Source organism: Bombus huntii, chromosome 9 (assembly GCF_024542735.1).
Source record: "Bombus huntii isolate Logan2020A chromosome 9, iyBomHunt1.1, whole genome shotgun sequence".
Lineage (NCBI taxonomy): Eukaryota > Metazoa > Arthropoda > Insecta > Hymenoptera > Apidae > Bombus > Bombus huntii.
Window position 1 is genome coordinate 13695683 of NC_066246.1, and position 15693 is coordinate 13711375.

General features: G+C 32.0%; 1 protein-coding gene and 1 long non-coding RNA gene across 4 annotated transcripts in view; both read right to left on the minus strand.

Moving 5' to 3' along the window:
* The window catches only part of LOC126869330 (uncharacterized), an 83860-nt gene that overhangs the window by 50931 nt on the left and 17236 nt on the right, over positions 1-15693 (minus strand). Inside the window, exons 2-3 of one of the 3 annotated variants that reach the window (XM_050625727.1) lie at positions 8735-8823; positions 7794-8655 (exon numbers count right to left, since the gene is read on the minus strand). In XM_050625727.1, coding sequence (XP_050481684.1) covers positions 7794-8086 — 293 coding nt within the window. In that variant the 5' untranslated portion in view covers positions 8087-8655; positions 8735-8823. Of the gene's footprint in view, positions 1-7793; positions 8824-15693 lie in introns of all 3 variants that reach the window. The other 2 variants (XM_050625728.1, XM_050625726.1) reach the window with 2 other exon arrangements.
* On the minus strand, positions 1813-5294 carry LOC126869339 (uncharacterized). Its single transcript, XR_007690899.1, has 2 exons — positions 3111-5294; positions 1813-3000 (listed from the first exon to the last, which is right to left on the minus strand). It is a non-coding gene; the product is annotated as an uncharacterized LOC126869339 (long non-coding RNA).

Sequence of the window (15693 nt, forward strand, 5' to 3'; positions counted from 1 at the left end):
GGTACATACTATAGAAAAACGGCAGTGATGAGACACATACAAGACAGGAAAAAGAGAGCAACAATAGCAATGAAGGAAACATGGAACGTGGGAGAAAGAATATTCAAACAGGACTACAAGAGGAGAATAAAGATGTTTGGAGCACTCGTAGAGAGCATGGTGCTGTTTGGAGCAGAGGTATGGGACTGGAACATGGAAGAAAGACTGGATAGAATACAAAGAAGATATACGAAATGGATATTAGGTTTAAATATGACAACACCAAATTGATAGAAGAATGCAAGATAATAGAAATAAAAGAAAAAGCATTAAAAAGGGCAGCAAGGTATGAAGAAAAAGCCCTAGAATCAAAAAAGGAACTAGTAAAGGAGTATATAAAGGAAAGAGAGAATCTGGGGAAATGAACAAGAAGGGAAAAGAGCAAGAAAGAAAAAGAAGGGACTAGAAGAGGTGAGAAAGGGAGGGACGCAGATAGAAGCAAGAGAGGAGCAAGAAAGGATGACAGCAAACCAAATTATAGAAGAAAGAAAAAAGAGAGACGCAGAAGAGAGGAGGAAAAGGATAAGGGAATCCAAATATAATATACGCTACAGAAATATCGCCAAAGAAAAATTACCAAAATACTTAGAAGGGAGGATGAAGTGGAAGAGCAGAAGAATATTGGCAAGATTTAGATGTGGAAACGAGACCAAAGCAAGGGAATACTGGAAAGAAGAGGAGGGGAAAAAGATGCAGACTATGTAGAAAGAAAGAAGAAGACCTGAGACATATAATAGAAGAATGTGAAATAACGGCAGGACCAAAGAACATAGGAAAAACGCTAAATGAAACTAGAGAATATTTGGCAGAACTGAAAGCAATAATAGAGAAGAGAAGGGCAAACGACAGGAAGGAAGCACAGCAAGGAGGCTAAAGCCCAAAGTTGCAATAGTTTTTAGTCATTAGTTGTTAATTTGTAGTTTCTAGCTTTAGTTTCTAGAGATAGGATAATTAAGGGAGTGCAATAGAATAGAGTGGTTAAGAGGGAAGGTAGACATATAAGAAGCGAAATAGACATATGAGATGTAAAACTGAAAGTTCGTTCAAAGCCGAAAGGCACGGACTGAGCAATAATAAATAATAAAAAATAAATACAAATTTCACACACACGCCGCGATCGTAAATAGTAAATTCTTTTTGAGGGCGATCTTTTCTTTATCGCGAATTTATGTACTTGCTTTATGACGTAGTTTATCTTAAGGTCTTTGTGAAAAATACTTCCACTGACATACCTCAGAGCGGTTGTTACTCTTAAAGCTTCATCTTGAAATCTGTGGATAGTGTGCAAGTTGCTTCCTTGGTCAGAGTTGTATACAATGCATCCATATAAGAAAGTAGCTTTATATAACAGAATTTTTTTTGTAATATGAGGGAAGATTTGTATCCCAGGGCCTAATACAGACTTACTTTTAAATATAATTATTTTTTCACTATTTATATATTATTTCTCTCCATAAGTTCTTTTTCTAGATACATTCCAAGATATTTAATTGTGTCTTTTATAAATATTGTATGTAGATATTTATTGTTCAATTTGATTTGTGGTCACGTAACATATTTTAAAATAAAAGGTGGGCTGATTTTTTTGCACGAATTTTAATTTCTTGTCTATTTCTTTGTTCACACAGCTATCTTGTCCAAAGAATTCTGTAGAAGTTTTGATGGTTCAGAGAGATTTTCGTGGAATGGCAATATCATAGCGCCGTTTGAATATGTAACTGTAAACACATTTTCGCTACAGGGTCAAGAGAGGTCTATAAATACATCTGTGTCACTTTTTATACAGCATTATATTACACGATTCACAGTCACATGGTTCTTTTTAACACGTTTTATTCATAATTACACAATTTTTTAACACATTTCATTTACATTTACTCGATGTTTTTTACTTACTTTTACACAGTTCTAAAAAAACACACGTACGAATATTTCAAATCTTACTTTTCTTAAATATAATTTATATTTTCATGAAATAAAATATTTTTAGTGAATGTATTTTTATATTTTAAATTACGTTTTGTATAGTATGTGTTAATTAGTTTGGTACAGGTTTTATACTTTCTTACAAATCAATTTTTACACAGCATTTGCTATACGATTTTGTTTGCATAGTGCGCGTTTACCATATAAGAAGAAAGACAGGTTTATCTGATATAACATGGAGACTCGAACGCTTTCTTGAGAAACACTGGCTAGTATGGGACTAATCTTGAAGAAACTGCCATTTTGTTTAACGTGAAAATATTTCTCGTTTAAATACAACTTCTGTAGAATATAATAATTGCGTGGCAATTCCTGGTTGAGTTTGTATAATTAGCTTGTATGCGATACTCTATCGATTGCTTGACCTGCTTGCTTTCCAGTAGTGTTCCCGGAATCCAAATCGATATCGCAGTATCAAACAATTTTCTTTTATTATCTGTTTTACTTATTTTAAAAATAACTCCTCAGATAATTTTGACAGGGTGGCTATAAATAATTGAGCAAGAAATCGATTTATAAGAAAGTAGTGAGATATTTATCTAAGTTTGGAATAAGGATGATTTCAGCAAATTTCCATCGTATTGGAAATTATTGATTTCTAATTATTCGATTATTTATTTGCTTATTGTGATTATGCACTGTTTTTTGGTAATTCTGTTAAAATTTTGTCAGTTATTAAATTATATTCAGATGCTTTTTCCTTCATTTAGTAATTCCATCTCTTTTGTTACTTTGAAACTGAAATGTTGAGCATATTTACTAAGTTACGATGAGGTGTTTGGGTAATCTATAATGGCATTACTCTCGTTACCAGATGTCAAATCGTCATCGGATTAAAAGACTTTAGATAAGTGTATCGTGAAAATTTTAGCTTCATTCTAATCTTCTTTAGCCTACGAATTATTTTCCTCTCTTACAGATAGGATAGTCACTAGTTAGTTTTTGTGGTGCGCAAAAATAAGCGTATTTTATTTCCTACAATTGATAAAGTTCAATGTTAATATAACATTGTTATATATTAACATTCTAAGAATCTAATAAGAGATCAAAGCTGGAATAAAAGTTAATATAATTTAAGGAGACACCCTTTGTAATATAAAAGTCCAAGAAAGTTTCTACTGAATTAGTTGGCCAACAAAGTAGATTTTATCTAGTTATATCCTCTTGATAACATTGTTTTATGGAGTGTATCACCTTTGTAGTTGATGAGTCTTGAACTCCATTGCGTATATTTTGCATTGCAGTTGTCTCCTGCTATAAACCTCTCATTTAACATATTTAAACATGTTCGGTATCGTGGGAGATAATATACCGCAGCTATGAGCAGTGAAGCTCTTGAGTTCTTTATTTTGATGTTCGTGATTCGATTATTTATTTCACAGTGTGACATCTTTCCATTAATCCCTCAAGCGATTATGTAGCATATATACGTCAGTATCAAAGTCAATTCACAGCGGAAATGACGGATATAATCAGATTATGAAAATTATTATGTATGTCACTGTTTATGTCAGATATGTTAACTTATGAGACTTTGCTGTATTATACTTTGAAATATCTCATCCTACTGGCCTACTTGTTCAAAATTATCTTCTTTTGTTCAATGGTAAATTCAATTCTCAAGATAGTGTACTGGTTACGATGTACATATACGCTAGTAGCGGGAAATTCATGCTAGTATCGAAAACACTTTCAGTGATAAACTATGACGCTCATGGGATTAATAATCGTAGCAGTACCTTAAAATGAGTGGTTCCGTCTGAATGTAGCATGGAATATATTTTGTATAAAGATATTGGAGTAGTTTTTATTTGTAAAATATGTTTTTAGAAATAGAAGCATATCCATTTTCTTTTGCTTTCTTAAATCGTTTGCGTTTCATATGATTATTTCTAAGTCGCAACCCATTGTTATTATTTTTCGGTAACGGTCGTTAACGCATTTATGATTATATTGCTTTGATTCATGAACTGGTTAAACAGTATTTTCAATTTGTATAAAAATTGGTTCAGAATTGAGTTATTATTAATATAGTTATTATTATCTACTTCTTCTGTGTTAATTTTTCTGGTCTAAACATAATTTTTCTCTTATTTCTTACTTCTGATAATTTTTGTGTCTCTATCTAATTTACCTCGTGGTTTGTAGATTTCTGTATTCGTGTACCCTTTGTAATTTGCGAAATGAGGGCATAATGTACATTTTTCTAAAATGTCTCTTGATGTATTGCATGTGTTGAACCTAGAGGATAATTTTTTGTTCATAGTAGACAATAATATGGTTTTGTACAGTATCTCGTGGTCCATATTTTTGACAACAAACATCTCTCTGTAATATTGCGACAGTAAATATTAGTGAAGAAGATGGGCGTCCTCTTTTTTAACATTTTGACTTAGTTATATCCCGGTATTCGAGTATTATAGTTCGATTTCGCACTTGCGTTCGCTTATTACCGTTATTCGCTCACTTATATTTACACACAAAACGACTATTTGACTATTTGAACTATTTGAACGCGACTTTCTTAAAGAATAATTGGAAAAATTAACTGAAGTGAATTCAGGAAGGGATTAGATAGTCAGATAAATTCCAACAGCAGATTTAAAGCAATAGAAAATATTGAGGAGGCAGAAGATAGTTCAAACAGTGACAGTACTTTCTATATCACCAATGAAATGCAGAATGAATAAGAAATGGAGGAAATACCGACATTTAGAACGATATACGACAGATAAGTGAAAAAGTTACTCAAGGATTATAGCAATAACACAATCGAAACATACATAATAAGCCTAGAAACCACCAAAGGTACAAATTATAATCTGTGGAAGATAGTAGAAAAACATTATAAAACTGAAGGAGACTAATGTTCCATAGAGAACGCACAACGCGAAACAGAACTAGCCAAGAATACTTACAATACAAACAATAAAGTAAAACATACAAAACAAAAACTGAAACCTCTAGAGAAATTCAGAACAAGTTAGAAAAAAATCAAAGTGTTAATAAGAAATCTTAACCTTAAAAAGATTTCAAGGTCTAATTATTTGAAAAATCCTAAAAGACATGATATTAAAATCAATTAAGCACATTACAATATTGTTCAATGCAATCATGAGATTCTAAGACTTTGTATTAGTGTGAAAATATGCAAGAATTGTTCTACTACTTACCAGAGAAACCAGTATAAACATCCACTTTATACAGACCGAGGTTATTACTCTCAAAAGGAGAACTACCAAAATATCAGATAAACATGTTTCGTGGCTATGTAACTAACGGATTCTTTTATATTAAAATAGACAATGAAAATTCAAATACATATAAATAAATATTTTTTACTTCAGATTCTCCTAAAGGACTAAGGAGATTAATGTTAACATTACGTTAACATTATCACGTTAACGTTCACAGACAATACCACAATTTACGATATCAATAATAATTTCAATTTAACATAAAATCTAACATACAACTATAATATAACCCCCCATTTTTAAGCCGAAAGGTATAAAATAAACTTTGCCATATAACTATCATATTTATAAATGGTACAAAAGACACCGAAACCAGTTAAAAAAACTTATTTGTTGGATAGCACAGACAGATATTTAGAAATTATATTACATAAAATAAAATAAACTCCTCCAATAATTCGTATAAGAAGAAACAGCAACAGTTATAAATCTGCTGCATTGATTAAATAAAAGAAAATCAAAATCAAAATTTAGAAACAAAAACAGAATATGCAAAATAAGTCAATAAAACTTTTTATGTAAAATAACTCGTTATCCTTATACCAAAAACTGTTTCAGACAAAATATATTGTATTTGATAAAGTTCATAAACTCAAATGGACATTTTTATAAGAAATTGGATGAGAAATCGAGTGGCTTAGATCCAGTGATCGCTGTGGTGATAACATAGATCGCTACACGAATTCCTTATGGTCATCGCGATCATCGGATCTAACACCATTCGATTTCCTTTTATGAAAATATTTAAAGACAAAATGTATTCTCATCCTGCTAGTAGTGTGCAAGCCACCTAACAATGTATTTTGCTACAATTACCAAAAATTGTAGAGAAAGACATAACTGAAGCGTCAGCTAAAGTAAAGAAAAGTGGGCGTAAAGATGCATAAACTCCAATGCAGGATCGTTCGAACATTTGTTTTTGCGTAAATATCACATTTGCAGATATATCGAAATAATTTAGCAAACTCTTAACTACAGTAAGTTTTGAATTAATAGGTCTAGGGTATTAAGTACCTTAGTACGTTTTTTTAAAAATATAAAACTGCATCGACTATGTCAATCAAAGGTATAGAATTCTGTTTAAAAGAAAATGCAATTGCATTTTTTAAGCATATCAATGCATAAAAGTGTAATAAATTATTTCCGCATTATGTATCATTAGATACTATTTAATATTGACTCGAAGTATGTTTACCCATTTCTAACCATTTGAAAGATACATCTGTTCAGTTACGTGAGACACGCTATACGTGTATTTTAAACCTGTGAGTGTGTGTGTTTGTATCCCAATACTTTTCTAAGCGATGCGATGTTAAAATGAATCACAAAATAACAAGTTTTTTATGCAATAGCTTTATCGACACATTGTGTATATAATAATGGTTGGGCTATTATGGACATATCCTTCAATTCTATAGAATACAACTATCAAAAGCAATCTGAAGAAAATTAAAACAGTATAATCCAAACTACTGAAGATGATACTTACGATACTGCACCATGATATATAGGTAATAACAACATAGCGAATACTTTATGCGACTTAACAATCGTATAAACCCTTAAAAGTATCAACGAAAGACACTGGATCAGAATGAAACCTTCGCCAAACCCTAACGATAGAAATTGCATGATACACCACCATCTAAAATCACTAAATGCCTATCCTAGGCTAAAAGTTACACCCATTACAGAACCATCCAAAATATTGGATACTACTGGAATATTCGTGAAGGCGACAGTAATACGGATCAATGCATCAATGGAAAAAATGAAATGGAATGAATAATTGAAATAAACAAATGATTGTAAAGTTTAACTTAAACTTATTATAGTTATGTTATATCAATAAAGAAACTCTCTACATTACTGAAACTAATGTACATACTAATTATTAAATCTAATGTAATGTAAAACACTTTTAGTATATACAAAGTTTGCGTAACTAAGTTTATTTGAAATAATGAAAACGTATGATTTGTTATAATTAGCGCGCAGTGGTTAAAAAAAGTATTTGCAGATCATTGCATTCATTATAGCATTTACAAATTAATTAATTAAATCTACATGCTTGAAAATAAAACATAAGATTTAATAACAGATGCTTTATTGGAATAAAAATTTGAACAAGATGTGAACATTTTCTGATATGATACAACACAACTCCCGAAAAATGATTTATAAGTTGATCATACAATCCGTGGTTAATTGTGGCTAATGGGCTTGTAGCGCATAAAGCTGGCTAGCAGAATATATATTTCATAAGCAATGCCGTATCTCGTACAAAGATTTTTAATTGATCAACTAGGTAAATATTTTATTCCAAAAGAACACGATTTATGTCCGAAAACCTCAATTTTAATTAATGTGATGATTAGTAAAGATAAAAATTAGCAAAAATCTTGACATGTTTCTAATACCTCGATAGAATCGCCATCTATCAATAAAACTTTTGTTAACGACCAAGTCGATACTTTCGATAGACTGTCCGTATAAATAAATAACACAAACCTGTTGCTTTGAACCTGACGAGAGTCAGGTTTCGGTGATGGGCCACGACCAGAAAGATGTATATCGGTATAAGATTTAAAAGTAACGAGTCTGTTAACCCCTCGCAGTTCGCTTGCTATTGAAGAGACGCTAAATAGAGAGAGGTCAGTCGTAACACTTTCATGACTCGGCGATCGTAACATTCGTGACGTCACTTGAAGTGCTGGACATTGTGTATCTGTTAAACTATTACAGCATTGTATAGTAGTAGCCGGCGGTATTGGTGATGCCGGTTTTGCTTTACTTTCAGACATTTTCGTATCTCTCAACGTTTTCAACTATTAGAGAACTATTATTTTTTCATAAAATATGAAAAATTGTATGTTATTGTATTCATTATTTATCATCATACTTAATTCAATGTAACAGTTTTTCATAATTAATGAATTTTTGCTAATTTTCAGTTAATGTTAACGGAATGAAGTTTTTTATCAACTCGAAGTTCTTAAAATTTCGTCAAAATATATATCTTCATTACTTTCGAAATGATCAATTATATTCTTAAAATCTGACATTGAATGATAACTTTCGACGATTTATTAATGTAATTTTAAATAGTTTCACAAAATTATGGCAACTAATATTATATCGTATTAAAACACTAAATAAATTAATTTTATATACATTCGAATACTGCATTTGAACAGCAATCAAATTATTTAAAGTTTATTTAGAAATAACTTGCAGTTTAGCAGTTAAACTGACAGAAATTCAATAAACAAGTATTTTCTATTGCAATTACATTTGTTGTATACCAGATGACAATAACATTCTTACGCCCGCTTTCATATATATTTGTTTTTATTATTTTTCGTTTATATCTCTGTAAAATCAAGAATTTTGTTGCTGTTCCAAATTCATTACTGCGGACACGAGGATGATTGTAATATATACTTCTATACCTTTTAATTGTATTCATTAGAATATGGCAATATTCCCATATTAATTCCGTACTGTAACTTGTCTAGTGTTTTATCGGTCACCAAAAACCCTGAAAAAAAATTATATATGTTATCGCTATATAATTATATTGTCCTTAATATAGTATTATTAGTAGTAATGTATATATATACACACATATGGTAGTAGTTTACTTTTTGTAGTTAGACTATTGTAGTTGCCTAATAAAATCTTTGTCATGCCACAAGATTATTTGTCATGACTTTGGACGGTGATTCTACACCCCCGAATTAATAGAAATTTGTTAAATAAGTAGATCGCAAAATTGCCCTTTAGTATGATTTTCAAGGTCAAAATTTTTTTATTACATCATATAGTACTATCACGAGGAGCCACGTATCGAAAATGACTCCTCTTGAAAAAAAAATGTTTAAAGTTCCGTTAATTTTTAAATTGATCTTATTTATTATATTGTGGTAATATATTACAGATAAAAGATAATATAAGCACCAAAATAAATAAACTAAAATTGATATATACTAAAAGTAAATAAATAAACAAAATAAATAATATAATAATATAGTATCATATAACATAATGGGTATGATGATAAACAATAAAGGTTAGAAAGCGTGCCATTGATGAAGCCGGTGGGAACTATCCTTTATTACGTGGTATAATATCAACAATCACCAAGAATTAATAGAACTCTGCAGCATCGAGGAGAAGTTCCAGATCATCGCGATTCCCAAAGAGTTCAATGGTTGACAATTGTTACAGCAATTCTTCATTCCATGGATCTCGTGCTCATTGGCATAAAAAAAGCAAATTTTTACGTGTGTATTCATTGATGTATATGCGAAGAATAGCTCGTCGAATAAGTATTATGCTTTACACGGCGCAGTGAGAAAAATAATATGTGATGAAGATGAACATCCTTACAAGGTTCACCGTGTGCAAGAACTTCATAGAATGAACTGTTATTACATAGGTTTGGGTTTTGATATTTAATTGATTTACACGGATTAGTTTTGTATGCTCTGTATTTCACCACCTTGTACAATCATTACAACACACCGGATACTCAGATGAAAAAAACGTGGCGGACGGGGAAAAACAGAAGAGAACCGCAAGCAGTTGTACCAACTTTGGATATAGAAACTAGTGATCATACTAACATGACATTTATCTCAACATGAACTATATCGCTCAACGAAAATTTTATCGCTGAATGCGATTAATTTAAAAGATATTATACTATTAAAATGATTCGAACGCAACCCATGATGTCTTAAAGATATCCTATTCACGGATGAGAGCAGATCTTCCACAGCAACATTCTCAATCATCAGAATGCCAAATTTGGACGTATAGTGATCCTCACATTATGACACAGAGATTTAGTTAGAACTGCTTGATATGTCTGATTTATTCCTCATCTGAATCTGCATCTTTTCCATATAAATAAAGACTATTTGAAAGATAAAGTGATACATGTTATACGTTCACAAGTAAGTTGACCTTATTTTGTGCTACTTCTGATTTCAAAATGGGAATAAAATCAATTTCGGAATTAATGAATCTTTCAACATTTTTTTCTAAGAAAACCGGTCATTTGTGACCCATGGTTCTTTTGAGATTTTTGTTTTCCGTGATGAATGCTATATGATGCCATAGAAAAAATTTTGAAAAATCTTCTCAAATCAGTCATATATATCAATTCAATCAATCATATTTAAGGTCAATTTTGTGGTCCATTTTTTAAACAGATCTCCACCGATCTGAAGATGTAGAATCACCTTCCAAAACGACAATAAATAATTTTTGAATAGCCTGTACATGTATGATTTTGAACTCCATAGTTAAAACAAAAGAAAACAAAACGGTAGTATCTTATGATATGCTATTAGTAATCGCGTTTAGGATTCCAATAGTTCAATGAGAGAATGAAAGAGAGAGAGAGAGAAAGAGGGAGGGAGGGAGAGAGAGAGATTTCATACAGACTCCAACGCACCCCAAAATATCTTTTACTGCCCCCTTATTCTCCGTTGCTAGAAAGTTGATGTTACTTTTGTTTGGGATAGACTTCAGTCCGAATGTTTCGTATTGCAGCCAGTAAATTAAGACATGTTTTACTTCCAATTCGTTAGAAATACACATTAGGTTGCTATTTATTAGAGCAGGGTGTCCGGTTTTAATTTATAAATGCGGTATACCGATAAGCTATCTGCTGTATCAAAAAAAATGTTCAAACAACAATCGAATGATGTCGAGTAGATTCATGCAAAAATTATAATTCCACTTAAAAGAACATATGTCACCTTTATATGATCTCTACGCGTTCATCTACAGAAAAACTAATTACTAACACATTATGATCCCTCAAAACCATTCAATTCCTCTTTGAATGTCTTTTTTATACAGCAGGTAGTTTAGCAATAATTCGTAATTATAAATTACAATCAATTCGTACAAACCAAACCCTCTTGGATTATTTTGTTATCCAAAGCAATGTGCCTTCAAACTTAAGTATTCAATTTTCTCTCCTTACGTCAAGTCCGCTATTCTGCTACACAGGGTATTTCATGTGAAATAGGTCACCTAAACTCCTTCGTTACTTGTTATAATACGAGATATGTATTTACGTATTTTACGTAACTTTAATAAACTTACGTAATTTAATTGATTTTAAGAGGCAAATCAAACAGAAAAAACTTTTCTTAGCAAATATAATTTTTTAATAGCTTTTTCAAAGTCATCTATGTTTTTTGAGGATATACACATAATTTCTTCTGTTGTATGTTATAGTCAACATTACTTTACATTCATCGATGTATGATAGTATCAGCTTAAAATGTCCTTAAAGTCACAAATTTTAAGATTAGTGTCGAACATTACATTACATTCAACGAGATTCTAGGTTTCAACTACGACAAAAGTCAATTTAAGATTGAAAATAAACACATTTATTATTGCTCTGCAGATAATCAAAGATTTACTTTCGGTACATCCACAAACGATAATGCATTACTCGAAGGAGGCAAAAATTGAAATCATTTTCATTTATAATAAAACTCAACAATATCTAAGAGAAACTTACAGAGTTACAAAGAAAGATTTCCAATAGGTAATTGTCCATCGCATTCTATATACATAAATATTATTAAAACATTTCGTGAAAATGGTAGTATCGGTGACAAACATGAGGAACGTAAGACTATTACCCATGAAACAAATCATTAAAGTTCATCAGAAACTGCGTGTCAATATAAGCTAACCTCTCCTTTCCGTAAGGAAGGAAAAAAGCACATCGCATACTTATCAGCCCTCGGCCCGTACCCGTCAGTTATGTAGGGCTGGCGAGTTGTCATTTGCCGACTCATTAAAAACCCCTCCTCGTATCCGCTATAAGCGGCATCCATCCACTCTTGGTACGATTGCTATACTTGAAGAGTAGTGTAAGGCGACCTGGAATCTCACTGAAAATAAATTCTATAGTAATTTTAAAATTTTAGAATCACTTCAAGGTTATACTATCACACATGAATAATATGTACAACAGTGTTAGCTGTAACATACAGCAACAAAAATTATATGTATTATTACAGATTAAGAAAATATTTAACTGGCCTATTTTACACAAAATACCCCGTATATGACGCTATAGATCATCGACGCTTTAAGTGAGTATTTTTTAATTTTGTCCATAATTTGATTCTGTTATAAATTAAATATCTACACATATTCTGCCATATTCTGCGAATAACTCTTTCAGGCTCGAGCTCAAGCTTCTTTTTTGGTTCAATCCTTCCACCAAATTGACCAGCAATTGATAGCAAGACTTTGAGAAGTGCTTCCCTTTCACCGAAAAGATTTTAGCAGTAGTTATTGCTCGCTTCACAATTTTCCTTTCTAATCTAGTTTTTCCTACTTTCCTTTGTAGCATGTAGTCTGGAGTGTATCATAAAACACTTAGCAAATTTTCCAGAAAGCTGTTTTGTGTTTCTTCGACTCCCTTTTCCTAATTTGTAGGTCAACATCGCTATAGTTACTGATTCAAGTAACTTATTCTATTCTGGGTTTCCCAATTATTATTTTTAACCGCCACTAGTGGTTTCCACATAAAGATATTTTTTCACTACTGACAAAATGTTTAGACGCCTCAAAAGTATGTCCAGTGTGAATGGGACTTCCGTATTTTCATTATGTCTATTGTGCCTTTTTTGTACTTGATTTTTCTCCTTTTTTTTGTTTTCTTAGTTATTTTACATATCAGCATTTTCGTTTTTATATATACAGGGTGAAAGAAAAGAAAGGACTCATAATTGCTAGAGTAGATAGTGCTCGCCAAATGATGAAAAAAGGTTCCAACAAACATGGACTAAAAAATTAATAGTTTCAATGTTATAAACAATTTTTTGTTTCGGTTAAAGTGACTGACTTTCTCGCTTCGAGAGTTATCGTGCTGTATGGAAACAATGGATTATTTGCCTTAATACTAAATGATAGAGAAATGATTGGAATGTTCAGGGATCAAGAACAAGTCTCTAATACGAAGGTATTAATCGTGTAGTGAAAGGGAGAGAGGGACATGTAGAAACCTCCTGTAATCAGGAAAAGAAGAAAAATAGGGAAGATATCCATTGTTTCCATGCAGTAGGATAGTTTTCGAAGCAATAACATATTCGGTTTTATTGCCCAATCACTCCACACATCGATAAAACCGAATGTTGAAAGCGATCGAATCGGTGATTATTATATACAGACATATGAAATGTATGCAAGTATGTACTACTAAACAAACAATTGAGGCGCCAAATGAACAATTCATCGTAATGTGAATAAACTGTTTATAGTAACAGTTATTACACACCACACTGAATACCATTAATTCATATGTCTGGAAGTTGATCATGCGTTGAAAATATTGAAATGTATACACGCTGCTTTCAATTACCAATTCGTCAGAAAGCTGCATTGTCTAAACTAGTCATAAGAGTTTTATTTTTTTTTTTTTATTTAATATTTCACATTCACAATTTGTCCAATTTGGACATTTGGTAGAATTTTTTAGCTGTTTGATTATCATGTGGGTGGCTACCCCCAGTGGGGAACCATCTTCGTGTTTGTTAAGATATATTCTTTGTGAGGTCTGCTGGGTGTTTCCTTTTTAGTCTCCTTTCTATGGTTGTGTTGATCGTTTCCGCTGCCAGCCGGTTCGGGTGCGTTGCTATTCTTTCTCTGTACCTTCTTGCGAATCTGCTAATCTCTTCCTTGACCGTTGGTATTCCAAGGTCTTTCCGTATGTCCTCGTTTCTAATGTACCATGGGGCGTTTACTATTGTTCTAAGAATTTTAGCTTGGATTCTCTCTATTTTGCTTATATGGCTCATTACTGCTGTTCCCCATAGTGCTATTCCGTACGTCCAGATTGGTTTTATGACCATTTTATATATTTTTAGTTTGTTTTCTATGCTTAGTTTGGATTTTCGACTTGTTAACCAATGCATTTGTCTCCTTGTTATCTGTATTTTGTCTATTATTGATTTAATATGCAGTTTTCAGGAGAATCGTGTATCTAAGTGGAGTCCTAGGTATTTGACTTGCCTTGTTTGTATTATGTGCGTGCCGTTCAATATAATGTTTGGTGGTATCTGTTTTCGCAGTGTGAATGTAATGTGGTTGCATTTATCGGGGTTTGCTTTAATTTGTTTAACTTGAAGCCACTTTTCTATTTTTGTGTCTTTAACTTCAGAGTATGTGTCATTAATTTTTACTACGAAGGTTCTGCTGCTTAAGTAAGATTTTATTAAATGGTATATCTGCTCCGGGAATTGTTTTCTGATTGATTGAAGTAGGTTTTCGTGGTTTATTTTGTCAAATGCTTTCTCGATGTCCATAAAGAGAGCTGCGCAGTATTGTTTGTTTTCTAATGCTGGTATTATTTCATTAGTGAGTCTGTGCATTTGTTCTATCGTGGAGTGTTTGTTTCTGAATCCAAATTGGTGATCTGGTATTAATTTTTCCTTCTCTATTATTGGTTTTAAGCGGGCGTAAATTATTTTTTCTAGTATTTTGGAAAACACAGGAAGTAGTGATATTGGTCTGTAAGATGCTATTTGGTGTGGGTCTTTGCCTGGTTTAGGTAACATTATGATCTGTGCTAGTTTCCATAGTTTAGGATAGTATTGGATTCTTAATATTGCATTGTAAATTATTATGATTAGTCGTATCGCTTTTGGAGGAAGGTTTTTCAAGATTTTACCATTGTTCAGGTCGATTCCTGGTGCTTTATTGTTTTTTGTTTTCTCAATTATGTTTCTAATTTCTTGTGCTGTTGTTTTAGGTATGATGTAGTGTTTGTCAGTTGAGGTACTAGTGGTTAACGCATCCTCGTCGGTATGACAATTGTGGTTGCTGTTATTGATATTATGTGGTGTAAATGTGTTGCTTAGGTGGTTGGAAAATTCTTCAGCTTGTTCTTCGTTGCTTCTTGCCCATGTGTTATCTGCTTTTCTGATTGCTGGGACTAGATTTATTGGCTTCTTTATTTTTTTTATGGCTTTCCAAAGGGAGTAGTTGGAGTTTTCGTGTGCAGATAGTGACTCTATGAATTTTGTGATCTCGTTGTTGTTGTGTTCTTTTATTTTGTTTTTTATTTCCTTTGCGAGTTTATTTAGGTGTTTTCTGTTTTCTTTTGATCTATGTTTTTGCCATTTTGCTTTCGCTTTTCTTTTTTCTCTAATTTTTTCGAGGATGTCTGGCGGAATTATTTTTGTTTGTCTATTAGTTGATTCAGGTATGGTGGTTGCCCATGCTGCTTCTTGGATAGTTTCTGTGAATGTTGTTACTGCTTGATCGATGTGTTCAGGTGTTTTCAGTGGGATGTTGCAGCTGATTTTGCTCTCTATTATTTCTTTGAATATTTGCCATTTGGTGGTTTTATTGCATAGCTTCTCTG